The sequence below is a fragment of the Lissotriton helveticus genome, chromosome 9 (genome assembly GCF_964261635.1).
Source record: "Lissotriton helveticus chromosome 9, aLisHel1.1, whole genome shotgun sequence".
In the NCBI taxonomy this organism is placed as follows: Eukaryota; Metazoa; Chordata; class Amphibia; order Caudata; family Salamandridae; genus Lissotriton; species Lissotriton helveticus.
Window position 1 is genome coordinate 487,729,295 of NC_136070.1, and position 17,904 is coordinate 487,747,198.

General features: G+C 44.8%; 1 protein-coding gene across 3 annotated transcripts in view; it reads left to right on the top strand.

Moving 5' to 3' along the window:
* The window catches only part of PPP2R5E (protein phosphatase 2 regulatory subunit B'epsilon), a 445,062-nt gene that overhangs the window by 218,980 nt on the left and 208,178 nt on the right, over positions 1-17,904 (top strand). For all 3 annotated transcript variants that reach the window (XM_078660324.1, XM_078660322.1, XM_078660323.1), the window contains exons 9-10: positions 14,846-14,899; positions 14,998-15,048. In XM_078660324.1, coding sequence (XP_078516450.1) covers positions 14,846-14,899; positions 14,998-15,048 — 105 coding nt within the window. The remainder of the gene's footprint in view (positions 1-14,845; positions 14,900-14,997; positions 15,049-17,904) is intronic.

Here is a 17,904-nt window from a genome sequence, read left to right on the forward strand (position 1 = left end):
ACTGACTGACTGCTGATGTGAGAAGGAAGTCAAGGAGGTATTTGTCCTCTTGAGTGGTGATGTCTGGTGTAATGTGTGCTGTGACAGTAGTGGCGAATGTTTGTTTTAAACTGCAACCTAAAGTTCTGTTTTAAAGTCAAGCTCCTTCTTCCAGAAGTTTTTTAACTTATTGCAGCGAAAGATGAGGTGCTCTAGGTCTCCCCTTTCTGTGCCGCAGTTCCGGCAGGTATTGTTATCCCTTAGGCCTATCAAAGCAAGGCGGGCTGGTGTCCAGTGTGTTTGGTGGAGTATCCAGAATTTAGTCTGTGCCAGCACTGGGGATATCCTATTTTTCGAGGGGGACGCCCAGAGGGTTTGTAGTTCCTGTTTTGTGAGTTTGGATCCTATTTGGGTTTCCCAGTAGTCGGTGTTTTTAGCATTAAGTTTGGTAGAGACAGGTCGGAGAAGTTTGTATAGGAACGAGACCTGGTGCCCTGTCTTATTTATGATTTCCATAAACTGAAAGATTGATGGTTTCTGTTTGTTTAGTTTTGACTTTAAGGCTGTTTTGATTGCTAGGAAGTTGTATAGTTCTATGTCAGGGAGGTCGTGTCTTGTTTTCAAACTGTTAAGTGTGTGGTTCCCCCTCTGCTTCCAGCTAAACTGGGTACAGGATTCCTAGCTTCATCCATGACACTATGTCTAGTGGTTTTCCTCTGTATTTAATCCTGGTGTTTGACCAGAGTGTTTCCCATTGCGAGTTCTTGATGTTGACTTCTAGTTTCCGATCTACCCTGAGCAGCGCGTACCTTGTGATCCTAAGGATCGGGTTGTTATTGAGTGCTTGTTTGTTGGGTGTGAGCAGTGTCAGTGGGTCTGTGTTGTTCAGAATGGCTTTCTCTATGGCGAGCCATGTCGGCGTGTATTGCTGTTTCGGGAGCAACCAGTGCATCCCCTGTCTGGCTATGAAGGCTAGTTGAAATGTTTTCAGATCCGCAACGTTGAGCCCGCCCATTTTCTTCCCTAGTCTCAGTTTTTGGAGATCTATTCTGGCTTTTTTATCCCTCAATATAAATTTGTTAAGCATTTGGTCTATCTTCCTGTGGAAGTCTTCTGTAAGAGCCAGGGGTAGCATGTCTGCCAGATAGTTAACTATAGGAGTTACCATCATTTTTACAGTGTCTATTCTGCCCCACCATGTGATGAACTTGGGTGACCAAGTGTCTAGTAGCTCCTTTATCTTTCCCAATGTTATTTTCTCATTCAGTTCTAGGGTACTTCTTAGGCTTCTTTTAAATTGGATGCCCAGGTATTTGACAACCTCGGGTTGCCATGCCAGGCCCGAGGACCCCATTACTTCTCTAGTTGTGTGTATGTTGAGGGGCATGCATTCTGATTTCTCTATTGAGTTTGTAGCCTGAGTGGCTGGCGTATGTTTCAATTGTTTGCATGAGTGCCGGTATGGATTGGTCTGGGTTGTCTGTTATTATGAGTAGGTCATCCGCGCAGGCAGCAAGCTTGGTTGTGGTATTGTTGATTGTTACGCCTGTTATGTCCCTGTTAGCCAGAGTGTCTCTTATCAGTGGTTGGAGTGCTAGTAGGAACAGTAGCGGGGATAGCTGGCAGCCTTGTCTTGTCCCTCTCTTAAGGCTGAATTGTGTCGAGGAGCCTCCATTAATGGTTATCTGTGCTTTGAGGTTTTCGTACAGTGCAATGACTTTCTTTGTGTAATTGTCTCCTAGGTTATATGCCTGCATGCACTTCTCAAGGAAGTGCCAGGATACTCTGTCGAACGATTTTTCTGCGTCTAGCGTGATTGCTACAGCAGGCTCGAGCGAATTTGAAAAGTGTTCTATGACTTGGCATAGGAGTCTTGTATTGTCGTGGGACATACGTGTTTTCATGTAGCCCACCTGTGTGTTTCCACAATCAGTTGGGGTAGTGGTTTGTTTAGTCTTATGGCTAGTACTTTGGCATATAACTTGCAATCTAGGTTTATTAGTGATATAGGGCGGTAGTTTTTGGGCCATTGTGGGTCTTTTCCTTCTTTGGGTATGACAATTATGTTGACTTGTGACATGGTTTCTGTTACTATCGCTACCTTGGCGCAATGGTTGAAGGTTTTGGTTAGAGCTGGGAGGAGATGTTCTTGGATCGTTTTGTAGAAGGGTGTTGTGTATCCGTCTGGGCCTAGAGCTTTGATGTCTTTTAGTGACTTTATAGCTAAGGCGATCTCGGTCACTTTTATGTCTTGGCCTAGTGTTTTGGCTTCCTCTTCAGTTATCTTGGGTAGTTTTAGTCTGTCAAGGTAGGCTGAGCAGCCCACCAGGTCAATGCTGTCATCTCTTGTGTAGAGGTCTTTGTAGAATTCCATGAACGTGTGTAGGATTTCTTTGTGCCGGGTGTGTCTTGTTGTTCGGATCTGTGGTTGTGGAGATGCAGTGTTGTCTTTGTTTGCGTTTGAGGTATGACGCTAGTATTTTTCCTGCCTTATTAGCTTCGCAGAGGTTGATTTGTTTGTATTTCCTTATCTACAGACCTGCCCTTTCGCTAAGGATCCTGTTAAATTTGTATTTCTTTCCTGTGAGTTCTATTAGGATCTCGGAGTTTGAGGTGTCACATATGTCTGGTTTCCAGTTGTTTAATGTCTGTTTCTAATTTGTCTAGCTGCCCTCTTGCTTCTCTGTCTCTTCTGGCCTTGATTTCTATCAGAGTCCCTCTGATGGTCGCTTTGAGGGCATCCCATAGGCATTTAGGATCAATGTCTGGTGTGTCGTTTTCTCTTATGTAGTCCTTGATTGCTTTCTCAATCTTATCTTTGTCTTCTTGTTTTGCCATCGTTATGTTCTTGAACCGCCATCTGCGGGTGGTGTGGTCGTTATGCTGGCCTGCTAGGTGTAGACTGATGCAAGAGTGGTCTGAGATCGTCCTTGCTGCTATATTTGTATGCTCTATCAAGTGTGTGTGTGTGTGTGATCCAGAGATGAGGATGTAGTCAATTCTACTGTATGAGTTGTGTGGATTGGAGTAGAAAGTGTAGTCCCTAGTGTCTGGGTGTTGTAGGCGCCATGGGTCTTGCAGGTCAAACCTGTCAAACCTGTCACACATGTTTTTTCAGGACGTTGTAGGAGGCTAGAGGTCTTGTTTGGGAGCCTGATTGTCTGTCTAGCGTGTGGTCTAGGACTAGGTTGAAATCCCTGGCTACAATGCACATGTTGTGCGTCTGATTTGCCTCCAGTTTCCTTGTTACCCCCTCCCAGTAGGTTGTGTCATCTGTGTTTGGTGCATATATGTTAGTTACAAATATTGTTTCATCTCCTCTTTTGATTTGGGTGCCTATTAGTCTACCTTCATAGTCTTGCTCAGCCCTCTCAATGGTTATCTTGGACTTAGAGTTAACTATGGTGATTACTCCTCTTTTTTTTCTTACAGCTGGTGAGCAGGCTAGCTGGCCTATCCATCTCGCTTTAAGCTTATTCGCGTCTTCCATAGAGAGTTTTGTTTCTTGCCCTTAGTCTTTGCTAGGTAATCTAATATTTTTTTCCTTTTTATTGGGTGGTTCAGGATCTTGACATTGAGAGAGATAATCTTTAGGTCAGTCAGCAGTGTGTTTGTATTACTCATTGTGACGGTGTTCCTGCCGCGGTCTTACCAGCTTATACTTACAGATCTCATTGAGTGCGTGCGGGCTATCTGTGTGAGTTGTTGATAGTCTGCATATTGGTCCTTGTTTTCTGTCTAAGGGTATGATCAGGACCTGGACTTGACTTACTGGACAAACTTGACAAACAGGACGAACATGACGTACAGGACAGGGCATTTCCCCCCTCCTCCTTCCCGCCCCTTTCCCCCCAACGTCCTCCCCCTGCTAATGTGTTGTACTGTAGGCGTGCAACAGCAAGGTCCCTCCCGCCCCACAATCCCCCGGGACATCTTAATACTTAAGTATAGTCTAGTTATTTTTCTCTTATTACGTTCGATTGATGGGCATACATAAGGCCCCTCTCCGGGTAATACTCTGGTTAGTCTTAGTTACTTAGCGCAAAGTATTTGAAGGGTAGCCCCCCAATCATATCAGTTATATAGCGTACATATTTAAAGGATATATTTAGTTCTTGGTTGGTGTGAGCAGGCTCTCCCTCTGTTATTGTTCTTGGGCTTCTTCTACTTTCCCCGTTGAGGTAGTTCGTGTAGTCCATCTATGAGGTAGGATACGTTGCAGGTTGTGGTCGAGAGCTTGTGCTCTTGACGCTTTAGGCGATCCATTGCCTTGTGATCTATTACATTAACTCTTCTGCAAGGTGTAGACTTGTGGTATTCTCGTTCTTGTGTATTCCCTTTCACTTTGGAGGTCTAGTGATGCTCTTCTTTTACTTGACATGACTGTCGTTTCCATTTCTTGTGATGCGGGCGCCGTTGGGTATCTTGACAGTTCAACTGGGTCTTCGAAGGTTATCATGGTCCCTTTGTTGTTTACCCTGAATCTTGTTGGGCCGATGAAGGAGTAATTGATGTTTTCTTTCCTTAGCTTGTCTCTTTGTGCTAGGAATCCCTTCCTGATGTCTACTGTTGTTTTTGAGTAGTCCTGCGTGAGGATGATCCTGTTGCCATTCCATTGCAGGTTCGGGTTCCTTCTCGCTACTCCGAGGATGGCTTCTGTTTGGTGCGAGCGCAGTGGTTTGCATATAATTGGTCTTGGTCCTGATCTGTTGGTTTTTTTGAGGGCCGGTACTCTGTAGGCCTTGTCTAGTTCGAAGGGATTTTCTAATTTGAGATTCGTTAGTTTGGGTATGAGGTTTTGTAGCATTGCTACGCATGAGCCAGCTTTGTCATCTTCTCCCTCTGGTATACCCAGAATTCTTATGTTCCTCTTTCTTTGTTGGTCTTCAAAATCTGCTGCCTGCTTGTGTAGGTCTGTTGTTGCTTTGGCAATGTTACCTATTGCCTTGCCGGTGAGCTGTGATCTATCTTTTATGTCACTGACTCTTTGCTCTACTGTTGATATTCTATTGTTTGCCCTATGGTTGTCAGTTCTGACTGCTGCTAGTTCGAGTTGTATGGCGTCAGTAGTTTTTTTTCGTTGATTTGGCCAAGTCGTGGACTTTGGCAAGTTTTTTAAGTATGCTGTCTAGCGTGTTGCTAATGTCCGATTTCTGTTTGAAGGCGGAATCTGGGATACCTTCGGCTTTGGTGTTCTTTGGTTGTTGTGTTGACTTTCCCTCACTCCTTGCCATTTTTTTTTCTAGCCCTCTTTTGACTTGTATTAGATCGATTCTCTTGTTGTTGCCTAGCGGTGTTGGTAAAGTTGCTTTCTCTTTCTGGCTGGTTTCGCTCTTTTCGTTTGACCTTAGATCAGCTCTCCCGCTTGGGCTTTTCTCTTTGCTGCTTATTGATCCTGATATTCTACTTAGTAGTTTGTGCCCAGTGTTTTTTATATACCTTTTCGCCGTAGTAATTGGTGTGTGGTTTCTTAGTTGACACTTTTCCTTGTTATTTATTTATTTATTCCCCCCCCTCCTTCCCCTATTATTTGTCATACACTCCTTTCTGCTCTTGTCCTCCGTTGCCTTGTCGTTTGTCTTTCTAATGTGCGGTGCAACGTTTCTCTCTCTTTTCGCACTTTGTAAGCTCTTTGGTGTGTTGTCATCCATTTAGTTTTAATGGCCAGTTCGATTTGCTTGTTAGTCTTCCCTGTACTTTCTCGCTTGCTTTTGTCGCCTTCTGCCTACCCGCATGAGTCTTGATCTCTCTCTCGCTTAGGCTTGCTGCTTATTGTTCCTGATGTTCTGCTTGGTGTGTTGTGCAAAATGGTTTTCTTATACCTTTTCGCCGTAGTAATTGTTGGTGTGTAGTTCGTTACTCGTCGTTCTCCTTTGTTTTTTTTTGTTTTTTTCCTATCTGCTGTTTGTCATTCACTTCTTTCTGCTCTTGTCCTCTGTTGCCTTGCAGTTTGTCTTGCTTATGTGCTGTGCTCGATGAGCTTTGACGGTTTGCTCTCTCTTATTTGCACTCTCTAAGTTCTTTGCTGTGTTGTCATTTGTCTCGTTTTAATGGGCAGTTCAATTTGCCTGTTATTCTTCTCTGTGCTTTCTCGCTTGCTCCTTGTCGCTTTCTGCCTTCGTGTGTTTGTCTTAACCTCTCTCGTTGGGTTATTCGTTTTTCCCTTTCACCGTGCAAGTATCTAGTCCGCCAGGTTAATTGGTTGCTCGTTGCCCTTCGCTATTCTGCGCGGCTTCCTGTTCTCTGTGTTAAAATGGCTGCTGTCCTGGCGGTGAACGCTCGCTCTGAGGTATCAGCAGCTGTCTTGGCGACTTCTTCGTCTCTTCCCCTGTGTTAGAAATAAAGATGGCTGCTTCCTTGGTGGTGTTCCTCCTCCCCTTTTGCCTACGCGTGTCCTCTGCGTTGGAAAGAAAGACAGATGGCTGCCCCCTTGGTAATGAGGCTGCGCTTTCGCTCTGCAGCGGTGTCAGGGATTTTCAGCTATCTCCTCGGCTCGTACCTATTTGCTGGTTCAGGTGCGGAGGGTACGAGGTTGTGCTGTTGTTTTCCTTTCTTAGTCTCACGCCTCAGAGTTTTGATCTTTTTCTTGTTTATTATGCTTTCCTTGTCCGCCGCCCCCCTCTAGTCTGCTAAGATGGCTGCTTCCGTGTTGGGCGGTTTCGCTTTCGATCCCGGGGGGTGTCTATCGTTTCCAGCAGGTGGTCTGTCTGCGCTTTGGGAGGGGTCCGATGCACCGGGGGAGCGCAGGCACTGACCTTGTTGTACTCGGTTCGCGCCAAGACCTCGATCCCTTGTTTTCTTAGGGTGTTCTAGTTCGGGGGTCTCATCTCGCCACCGCCATCTTGTTGGCTCGGGTCTTCTCAGTTCCGATGCTTCGAATTTTCTTTATTTTTTGGCTTTTGACTGGTTCAATTTCTGCTCTGGTCACCGCATTCTGAGCTGGTCGGGTTCTGATCGAACCTGTGCCGGTTGGTTCTTTGTTTGGCCCGTGATATCACGCAGTTTTTCTTGGCTGGGTCCCGTGGTGTAGCGGAGCTCTTGTAGTTTGCAAAAATCGATACTTAGAAGAAACTTCACAGAAAAACAGTCAATGGTTTCCTATGGAAGAAAATTAAATTTGCAGGTAAAGTACGTTCGCGTTACTTCTGTAATCCAGTACTGGACTCCTGGGTTCCGCTCTGGGACCTCTATCTAAAACAAGTAAGTAATTACGGCTTGGTAGTTGGTACAATTTGTAAAAAATATTTGTAGTTTGCAAAAAACGACACTTAGAAGAAATTTCACAGAAAAACAGTCAATGGTTTCCTATGGAAGAAAATTCAGTTTACTGGTAAGTACGGTTAAAATTACTTTTCAGGGTTGGTGCTGGGCTAAAAGGTGCAGCTCTGAGGTCTCTCCTGATAACAGGTGAGTAAATCGGAATTCGTTGTTAGGCTGATTTTAGGTGAATATTTTAAAGTTCCAAAACTCCACACTTCCAAGTGAAACCAGTCAATGTTAGCCTATGGAAGAAAAATGAGTTATCAGCTTTTAGGTAAGTACTCGACTGGCAGAGTTAAGGTTCTGGGTATAGACTCAGGGGTCTCCCAGGGTCAGGTAGGTACAGTTAGTACACCCTCAGTGGCGCAGGGTCAGCCGGGTGCAGAGGTAGTTAGGCCCAATGCTATCCAATGAGAGGCAGGGGGCCTTCGGTTGGTGGCTGCTGGCTAGCAGGCCACGCGGCTGTGGGAGCTGGGCTCCTGGGCACTTGCTCAGGGCAAATGGGGAAGTAGGATAGGACAAAGATTGCACTGCCAGGGGCACTCGGGCGGCTGGGTGCAGGGTGCTTTTGAGCTGCCGGGCGCTCAGTGTTATTCAATGGAGATCTTGAAAATGGAACAAAGGCTACAGGCTCGGGGACGGAGGATCTTCTGGAGCGACCAACACTTCGAGGGGTAAGTTGGGATCTTGGAGGGTAGTTAGGCACCCCGGAGTTGGGCACAGGAGGCCGGGGGGCGCCGGGTGCAGGGGTGTCTTTGGACGTCGGGAAATCTTACCCTCTGCTGGTCGCGGCTGGAGGGGTCCCTGGTTCTGAGTCTGCAGGCGTCGTCTGGGTCGGCGAAGAGGGTCCATGGGCACTGGATTCCAGGACAGAATCGCCGGGGGGGACGTCCTGAGGGTTTTTATCCACTCGAGCACAGGCCGGGCTCGGCGGGTGAGGAGTGGGCTGGAGTCGCGGTTACTGGCTGGCACCAGGGGTGTTGCTGTTGGAGCAGAGCCACTGCTCGTGGGAGTCCCAGTCTCTAAGAGGGTCAAGGCAGTCAGGTCCTCCGGGGTCGTTGAGGTTGCTGTCCGCAGGAGACGCCGGGATTTCGCAGGAGCAGGTTCAAGGATCGACAGGCCTGTAGGGCTTGGGGCCAAGTCAGTTGGTGTCGTCCTTTTGTTAGCAGCTGCACGGCAGGTCTCCTTCTCTGTGGCAGAAAGAGCTCTACACACATTAGATGTTAAAAGAGCTCTTTTATACTATATAGATAGAACTAAATCCTTTAGGAAGACAAAACAACTGTTGTAGCTTTCTCTCCTCATAAAGGCAACCCCATCTCCAAAGGTGGGATTGTGAGGTGGATTGTAAAGTGTATACAAATATGCTATGTTAAAGCTAAACGTACATTAACAGTTCCTCCTAGAGCGCATTCCACTCGCAAACTAGGAGCCTCTATGGCCTTCTTAGGAAACCTACCACTAGAGGACATATGCAAGGCAGCTACATGGTCTACACCACACACTTTCACTAAACACTATTGTGTTGATGTGCAAGCCAAGCAGCAAGCTGCAGTAGGCCAAGCTGTCCTTAAAACTTTATTTCAAACGACTGCAATGGATACAGGTGACCACCGCTAAGGGGAGACACTGCTGCACAATCAATGCTAAGGTGTACAATCTGCAGCTCATATGCCTCGAACGGAAAATGCTACTTACCAGTATGCATCTGTTCTTGGCATGTAGAGCTTCAGAGTTGTACACGCCCTCCCGCCTGGGACTTGTATCCGTTCCAGTTTTTTCATCTTACTTAGATGCACACGCATGGACATCCCTTTCTTACGGTATCTCTACTAACTCCCTCATTTCCCATCATGGCGAAAAACAATCTAAGGATGGAGTCGATGACCATGCGCACTGTTGTCCAAGGGAGGAGTCACCTATCTCATGACTACAAAGACTTCCTCCAAGACAACAACAACCTGCAATCATCCGAGCCCAACACCAGGTGGCGGTCTAATGCTAAGGTGTACAACTCTGCAGCTCTACATGCCAAGAACAGATGCATACTGGTAAGTAGCATTTTCCTTTTTCAATAAAGAAAGAAGACAGCTCTTCGCACCATTGCGATGAGGCTGGAAGGGCTGATTGTTCAGCGTAAGGAGTCAAAGCTTCTAACAATGAAGAAAATCTCCTCACGGTTGTTATTGGCCTTAGCAATCCGCTCCGCATAAAAACTACTCTTCGCCTCCCTAATGGCTGCATAGTAGTCGCTCTGGTCGTAGAGTACTTTTGGCCAGGGGGCAATACTCCCGATGCCAGCACCATTCAAGTTTTTTACAACCCAATTTGAGCTCTCTAAGAGAATCAGAGTACCAGGGTTTAGGTGGAAGCAATATCACCAGAACATTTATCGCTGCTAAAGCAAGAGGTACTTTCCCTCCTACAAAAACATGCAATAGAACCAGTTCACCTGCATCAACAAAATACAGGGGTTTACTCCCTCTACTTTCTCTTTCCAAAAAAGGACGGATCCCTGAGACCCATCTTGTACCTCAGACCCCTAAACCTTTACATACAGTTAGACCATTTTCACATGGTCACACTTCAACAAGTCCTTCCTCTTCTCTCACAAGGTGATTTCCTTGCAACCCTAGACCTCACGGACGCCTACTTCCATATTCCCATTCCCATCTCTCACAGAAAATATTTGAGGTTCATTGTGAATGGTCAGCATTACCAATTCAAAGTGCTCCCATTCGGAGTCCCCAGAGCACCCAGAGTTTTCACAAAATGTCTGGCCGTAGTTGCAGCTCACCTAAGATGAACGCAAGTTCACGTCTTCCCATACTTAGACGACTGGCTCATAAAGGCCAATTCATACAACCGGTGTGTACATCACACCTACGTCACAATACAACTACTACACGACTTAGGGTTTACTATAAACCACGCAAAGTCTCATCTACAACCGTCCTGCATACAACAGTACCTAGGTGCCACAATAAACACATTAAAAGCACTTGCATATCCCAATCCACCCAAGATAACAAGCATACAAAGCCTCATAACCAAATTTCAGCCGCAATACTCTCTTCCAGCTCGAGTGTTCATGCAGTTAATAGGGATGATGGCCTCTTGCATATTCATAGTACCTCACGCAAGACTCCAGATGCATCTATTACAGGAATGCTTAGCACGTCAGTGGAACCAAGCTCAAGGTCAGCTGACATATCTGGTGTTGGTGGACGGCCGCACACATCGCTCTCTGCAGTAGTGGGACACCCAAAACCTTTCCATGGAGCAACTGTTCCTCGAGCCAGTTCCACCAATAGTTCTAACCGCGGACGCAACGCTGTCCGGCTGGGGAGCTCATCTATTACATCACACCATACAGGGCACATGGACACCTCAACAAAAGTTACTCCACATCAATCACCTGGAGTTACTAGCCATATTCCTAGCGTTAAAGTCAGTCCAGAAACAAATATCAGGCAAAGCTGTCCTATTCCGCACCGACAATATGACAGCAATGTACTACGTACAAAAACAAGGTGGGACACTCTCCCTACAGCTCTCTCAACTAGCACAAAGCATATGGAGATGGGCTATTCCTCAGAACAGTGTTCTCCTAGCCCAACACGTTCCAGGAGTCCAGAACAGCGAAGCAGATCTGTTAAGTCGACAGACGCAACAGCTTCACGAGTGGGAACTTCATCCGCAAGTTCTTCTACCGTTTTTCCAGTTGTGGGGGCAGCCAGAGATAGATCTCTTTGCCACACACGAAAACGCCAACTGCCCAAGCTTCGCCGCCAGATATCCACACCCATTGTCCAAAGGCATTGCAATATGGATGAGTTGGTCAGGCAGATTTGCTTACGCTTTTCCGCCTCTCCCACTCATTCCACTGGTGGTGCGCATACTGCAGCAACACTCACTGACTCTCATCCTAGTTGCTCCAATATGGGCCAGACAACCTTGGTACACCACATTGCTGGAACTGTTTGTAGTCCCGCATCAAAACTACACCTCTCCCCGTGCCTCTTAACCTAGAACCATGAAGAGATCAGACATCCAAACCCAGCACAGCTCAACCCAGCAATCTGGCTCCTGAGGTCTTAGAATTTGCCTACCTTAACCTTCCCCCTGAGTGTATGAAAGTTATCAGAGAAGCTAGCCGTCCAACACTAGACCTTGCTATGCAGCCAAGTGGAAACGATTCGTAATATACTGTATCTACAACACCATCAATACTTTAGATGTGTCTATTCAACTCATCATAGGTTATCTACTACATCTCCAAGGATATATGACGTTAAAACGCATGTTTTTACAACGCATACCGTTACAACGGGACTTTTACAACGCCAATACTATTACCACGCATGTATTTACAACGCATTTTTTTACAACGCAGGTACCTTTACAACGCATACCATTACAACGTAAGTATTGGTAAGTATATATATTTTTTTTAATTGTATATTATTTAAAATTAATATAATGTAGTGTAATTGTATTTAATTTAATTTAATTTAATTTAATTTCATTTAATTAATTTAATTTAAATTTAATTTTATTTTATTTTTACCCTGTACCCCTTTACCCAAAAACCCAAAACTGACCCTGAACCCTAAAAATACCCCTTTACCCAAAAACCCAAAACTGACCCTGAACCCTAAAAATACCCCTTTACCCAAAAACCCCAAACTGACCCTGAACCCTAAAAATACCCCTTTACCCAAAAACCCCAAACTGACCCTAAACCCTAAAAATACCCCTTTACCCAAAAACTGAAAACTGACCCTAAACCCTAAAAATACCCCTTTACCCAAAAACTGAAAACTGACCCTGAACCCTAAAAATACCCCTTTACCCAAAAACTGAAAACTGACCCTGAACCCTAAAAATACCCCTTTACCCAAAAACCCAAAACTGACCCTGAACCCTAAAAATACCCCTTTACCCAAAAACCCAAAACTGACCCTGAACCCTAAAAATACCCCTTTACCCAAAAACCCAAAACTGACCCTGAACCCTAAAAATACCCCTTTACCCAAAAACCGAAAACTGACCCTGAACCCTAAAAATACCCCTTTACCCAAAAACTGAAAAGTGACCCTGAACCCTAAAAATACCCCTTTACCCAAAAACCCAAAACTGACCCTGAACCCTAAAAATACCCCATTACCCAAAAACCCAAAACTGACCCTGAACCCTAAAAATATCCCTTTACCCAAAAACCTAAAACTGTCCCTGAACCCTAAAAATACCCCTTTACCCAAAAACCCAAAACTGACCCTAAACCCTAAAAATACCCCTTTAAAAAAAACCTAACATATAACATTTTAAATATAATTATATACTTACCAATACTTACGTTGTAATGGTATGCGTTGTAACAGTACCTGCGTTGTAAAAACATGCGTTGTAAATAAATGCGTTGTAATGGTATTTGCGTTGTAAAAGTTCCGTTGTAATGGTAGTGCGTTGTAAAAAATGCGTTGTAATGTGTGTTTACCCATCTCCAAAGTTGTAATCTAGCATACACGTCTATTAGGTTACTCCTCACTGCCATAGCAGCCTACTTACAAAACAGACAACATTTGTCACTATTCAGAGTACCTGCGATGATCAAAGCGTTTATGGAAGGCCTCAAATGAATAATTCCTCCCAGGGCACCACCCTCACCTGTGTGGAATTTAAACATTGTTCTCACAAGACTAATGGGCCCTCCATTTGAACCAATGAACAAATGTGAGTTACAATTTCTTACATGGAAAGTCGCTTTCCTGGTGGCCATTACTTCCCTTAGAAGAGTCAGTGAACTACAAGCACTAACTATTCAGGAACCATTTTTACAACTACATCATAACAAAGAGGTTCTCGGAACAAATCCAAAATTCCTCCCTAAGGTTATTTCTCCCTTTCATCTCAATCAGTCTGTGAAATTGCCAATATTTATCTCGCGACCACACACAGTCGCAGAAAGAGCTCTTCATATACTAGACGTAAAATGAGCATTCCTTTATTACATAGACAGAACAAAACCTTTTCGCAAGACACAACAACTTTTCGTGTCCTTCTCACCACCATATAAAGGCAACCCCATCTCAAAGTCTGGAATTGCAAGGTGGATTGTCAAATGCTTACACATTTGCCATCACAAAGCAAAAACGTACATTATCTATTCCCCCTAAAGCCCACTCTACCCGAAAGATAAGGCCTTCAATGGCATTTTTAGGGAACATTCCCTTGGATAACATCTGCAAATCAGCTACATGGTCTACACCGCACACATTCACAGAGCACTATTGTGTAGGTGTACAGGCTACTGTATGCCAGACTGAACTCAAAACATTATTTTAAACAACTGCAACAGATACTGGTGGTCGCCGCTAAAGAGGGGGACTGCTATACAATCTAAGCATAGTGTGTCATCTGCAGCTCATATGGCTCGAACAGAAAATGCTTCTTACCAGTATGCATCTGTTCTTGGCATGTAGAGCTGCAGATCCACACAGGCCCACCCACCTCCCCAGCTACCTTTATCTGTTCCAGTATTATCTTATTTAGATACAGCATACATGGGCTTCTTTTCTGTTTCTCACAAAACTCTATAATATCCCTGTTGGCGAAAAAACAATCTGAAGATGGAGCCGATGCCCAAGCGCACTATTGTCCAAAGGAGGAGTCACCTATCTCGTGACTTCCAAAGACTTTTCCAATACAACAACAAGTGCAAACATCTGGGCCCAACACCAGATGGCGATCTATACATAGTGTGTGGATCTGCAGCTCTACATGCCAAGAACAGAGTCATACTGGTAAGTAGCATTTTCCTTTCTCCTTATTGAAGGTCAGGAAGTTTATAGAACCTTGATGGATATGGGCATTTTGTTTAGTACACTTCACTTTATTGAACTTTAGACAGTTCATGAGTGATTTGGTTTTAAGCTTCATTGTTTGACTATAGAAATGCCTAATACAGGGTCTATTGATTGGGAAGTTCGAGCACCCAAATTGTACCTGTGCAGTTTGAATAGTATAAATACTTGATATGTACCCTCCAAATTTCAGAGATCAGTTAAGGGGATTACTGTTTTCCTGACTTATAAAATACTTGCTTTTCAGGATCCTTTTTCACCGAAAGATTTCATTATAGAATAAGGATTTTTAAATGGGGGTTGCATATGAAAAATATATCTAATATAGAATGTATTTTTAAAGAGCATATAATTGTGGGCTTTTTGACACAGATATTTATTACCCCACTTAGTAGTGCTTTTTAAATCAACCTGAAGGATGAATGCTGGGTGGACCCTTTAGGAGTTGGACCTGCGACAATGGGGCAAACACTGTTCCCTGTGGTGAATGCCTAGGTTCCCTAAGCTAATATACCAAGCAGTTTGTAGCTTGCTTTCTTAAATCAAGGTCAGCTTGCATACCTCATTGCTTCTCATACACACACTGACTGTTGCAGTTAAAATGATATGAACCCAAAGACCCCCTGTGCAGTTGAGGAAAAGTATTCATAATCTCAAACTGTTGATACTTTTTCAATGCTATTGAGGTTTTCTTTTAATCTTTTATTCATTCTGATTATTATTATATGTTTATGTTTTAGCTTGCATACTGTATAGTACAGTTTTTGGAGAAAGATCCATCACTTACAGAACCAGTAAGTATTGTCTGGTAGAACATTCAATTGGCAAGCAAAATATGCTTCTTTAAGGATGGAAATTAAGGTTGTGCTTTCTATTTTATTTATTTGTTTAGGTCATTAGAGGTTTGATGAAATTTTGGCCTAAAACTTGCAGTCAAAAAGAGGTAGGTTTTTTTTTTTTTATTTGCAATCATTTTAAGTAGCTTCTCAGCTGTGAAAAACTGTTTGGAAAAAAAGTAGAATAAATACAGGATATGCATTCTATAGAAATATTGGTCAGCACATATAAAAAGGTTGAGCACGTTTTCAGGCATTCCAGGGCAGATTGGTTACTGGGCCCAGATTCTGTCATTCAGAGCTTTTTACCACTGATGTCCTGGGGCTTAACCGAACTGTTGAGTTCCAAACGGAGCACACAGTGTACTCTTTTAGCACCTGACACTCAGGGTAGCAAAATTGAGTAATTCAAGACCTACTCAGGAAGGTGATGTAAACGTTGAGACTTGGAACTCCATCACCAACCAAAACAATCCTATAACTATGTCCTATCAATGTTTAGTCTTTGAAAAGAAGTACTTTATTCACAACATACAACACGTTACCACAGATAATATCGCAGCCAGTTGCAATTTCTACTGGGAATACTGATTAATTTCAGTGTTTAGTGTGGAAGCAGCCTGGATTTTTCCCATGGGACAATCTCTGTAGTATTTCCCATTCAAAAGTTTGTAATTAGTTCTTTGGGATCTCCAATGTGAGAGCTTGAATTGGGGAAGGCTGACCTGATTGTTGGTTAGAATTACTTGCTATTCCATCCTTGTTATCAAGATTTTTGCGCTCTTCCCAGGCGGAACATTTTTGATATTAGTTTGTGATTGGTGTAGGCTGCGTCTGCATTCTGTGGTATGCACTGCATAGCCTATGAAACATGATGAGGTGTGATCTTGCCCTGTCGAATTGTGCGTTGGCAAAGACTGTTGCGGAGTGTAACAGGAAAGAGGAGACAATGTTAACTTTATCTGAGAAGGCGGCGATGGAATCGAGGTGCTTGCAACTCATTGAATCTCAAGGCATTTGTTATTCCTTAGACCCAAGGACCAAACACAGCATCCAAATTAGAGAAGTGCCTGCCTCGGGTTATACTTAACTTTTGGGGAAGTCTCATGGTGATGTGGTTCTCCTTCTGGTCAGTTGGTATCTTTTGGCTGGACTGCGGTCTTTGATCTATTTGTTTAAGAACGTATGGCTTCTTGGAGCTTTTCCTTTATGCAAAACTCAACTGGACACCAGTTCCTTAGTACCGTCTGTCCACCATATCATATAATCTCGCTTATACTATGAGGTCCAGTACTTAATTTCTAAAAAGAGTTCTGGGATGCAAAGCTTCGCTCATAATCCCGTGGCTGACAACACAAAAATCGGGGACAAGTGATACAGGTGTTTCCCTGGAAGATGCAGAACTTCAGCACATCCAGTCTTGGCTCTTTCACAGCCCTTCTCATGACCAATAAGGGACACACAACTCAAGAATGAGATCTAGATCGAGATCAATATTGTAAAATTATACTTTGTATTTTTATTTTAAGAGCAAGAATTCGTTACAAGGTAAGTACAGTTCAAGTAAACTACTTTTTACGTTCAAAAATCGACGGTAACTATTTGAATAGTTCCAAGATTCCTGAGGAGGGAGCATACAAGTCCTCGGGTGGTCAGACCCACACTGAGTGCAGGGTTGGTCATGGGAGACAAGGACACCCGTACAGTGCGGGTTTTGATACCTTTGCTGCGGTGGTCGGTACCGGCAATGTTATTCGCCCTTGTGGTCGGCGTAGACAAGGAGCGGGATAGATTTTAGCAGGCGGTCAACACAGTTACTGTCGTGGCTGATGGCAGTTGATGACTGTAGTTTGGATGGGGGCTGCCATCGTCAGATTGTCGTGTACAGATTGCTGTCTGATTGGTGGTGCAGGAGGCGACTGGCAGGGCCACTAGCAGAAGGGGTCCAGGAACTCCGACCCGGAGCTGTGGGCAACTCGTGTCTTGAGGGTCGAAAGTAACCCTAGGGTGGTTGTCCAGTTGTAGGGCTTTCTGTGGGCAGGGCAGAGTCGAGTCGACACAAGTGCCAGTGCTCAACTGCAGTGATGTTTAGGGCTCGCCTGGCGACGCAGCGCGAAAGCACTGTCGCTAGCGAGTTCTGTTGTCACTGACTTGCCTCCCAAGGGAGACAGGAGATGGGCACGCGCAGAACGAACTGGAAATGTGAACGCGCGTGTGAACACACATGTCCAGTCATGCGATGTGCACATCTCCTGTTCCCCTTCCATCCTCTCAAGCCATGCAATTTCACTAAGCCGCACCCTCCCGTTCAACCCCCACTCTTCGGGGGACTCTGCGTGCGGCTGGCTTATCATGTCTCCCGCCTGACTTGTCTCTGCGGGGTGGGCTCCTTCACGCCGGCTGCTACACGCGGGAACCCCTGCAACGGCAAAGCCTTGCAACGCAGCCCTGTGCACACAGCCCCTTGTTTACTCACCCCTTGCGTGCATGCGTCCTCGGGGAGTCGCGGCACTGCTGTCAGCGCGGAGCAAATAATGCACACGAATGCAGTTGCAAGGGGTACGTTCACCATACACACCGGGACCCCCAAAACAAGCGAGGGGACTGGCAGTGTCATAAGGGCACCAACTCGCAACTCTTTTGTCAGGAAGAGTAACTTTCTTTTCTTTTTTTTGGGCCAGTCCTTTCATTGGGATTTCCGATTGGGCAGCAGGGAGGTCAATCTGTGTAAGGGGCGGGCCAAGGCAGAGGCGGGCTTTGGAAAGTGTGCGGGCTGTAGTTGTGAGGATCACATGCAGAAATGTGATACTTTGTAAACTGTGACTAGATAATGCTCTCTCGGTTGCGCAAGTCACCAGCACCCAACCTTTAGGCAGACAGTGTCTTGCGCAGCTCGAGAACTGAATTACTTGCTAAGCTCCCATAACAGCCAGTAATATACACTCTTGTAACCGAAGTGGAAA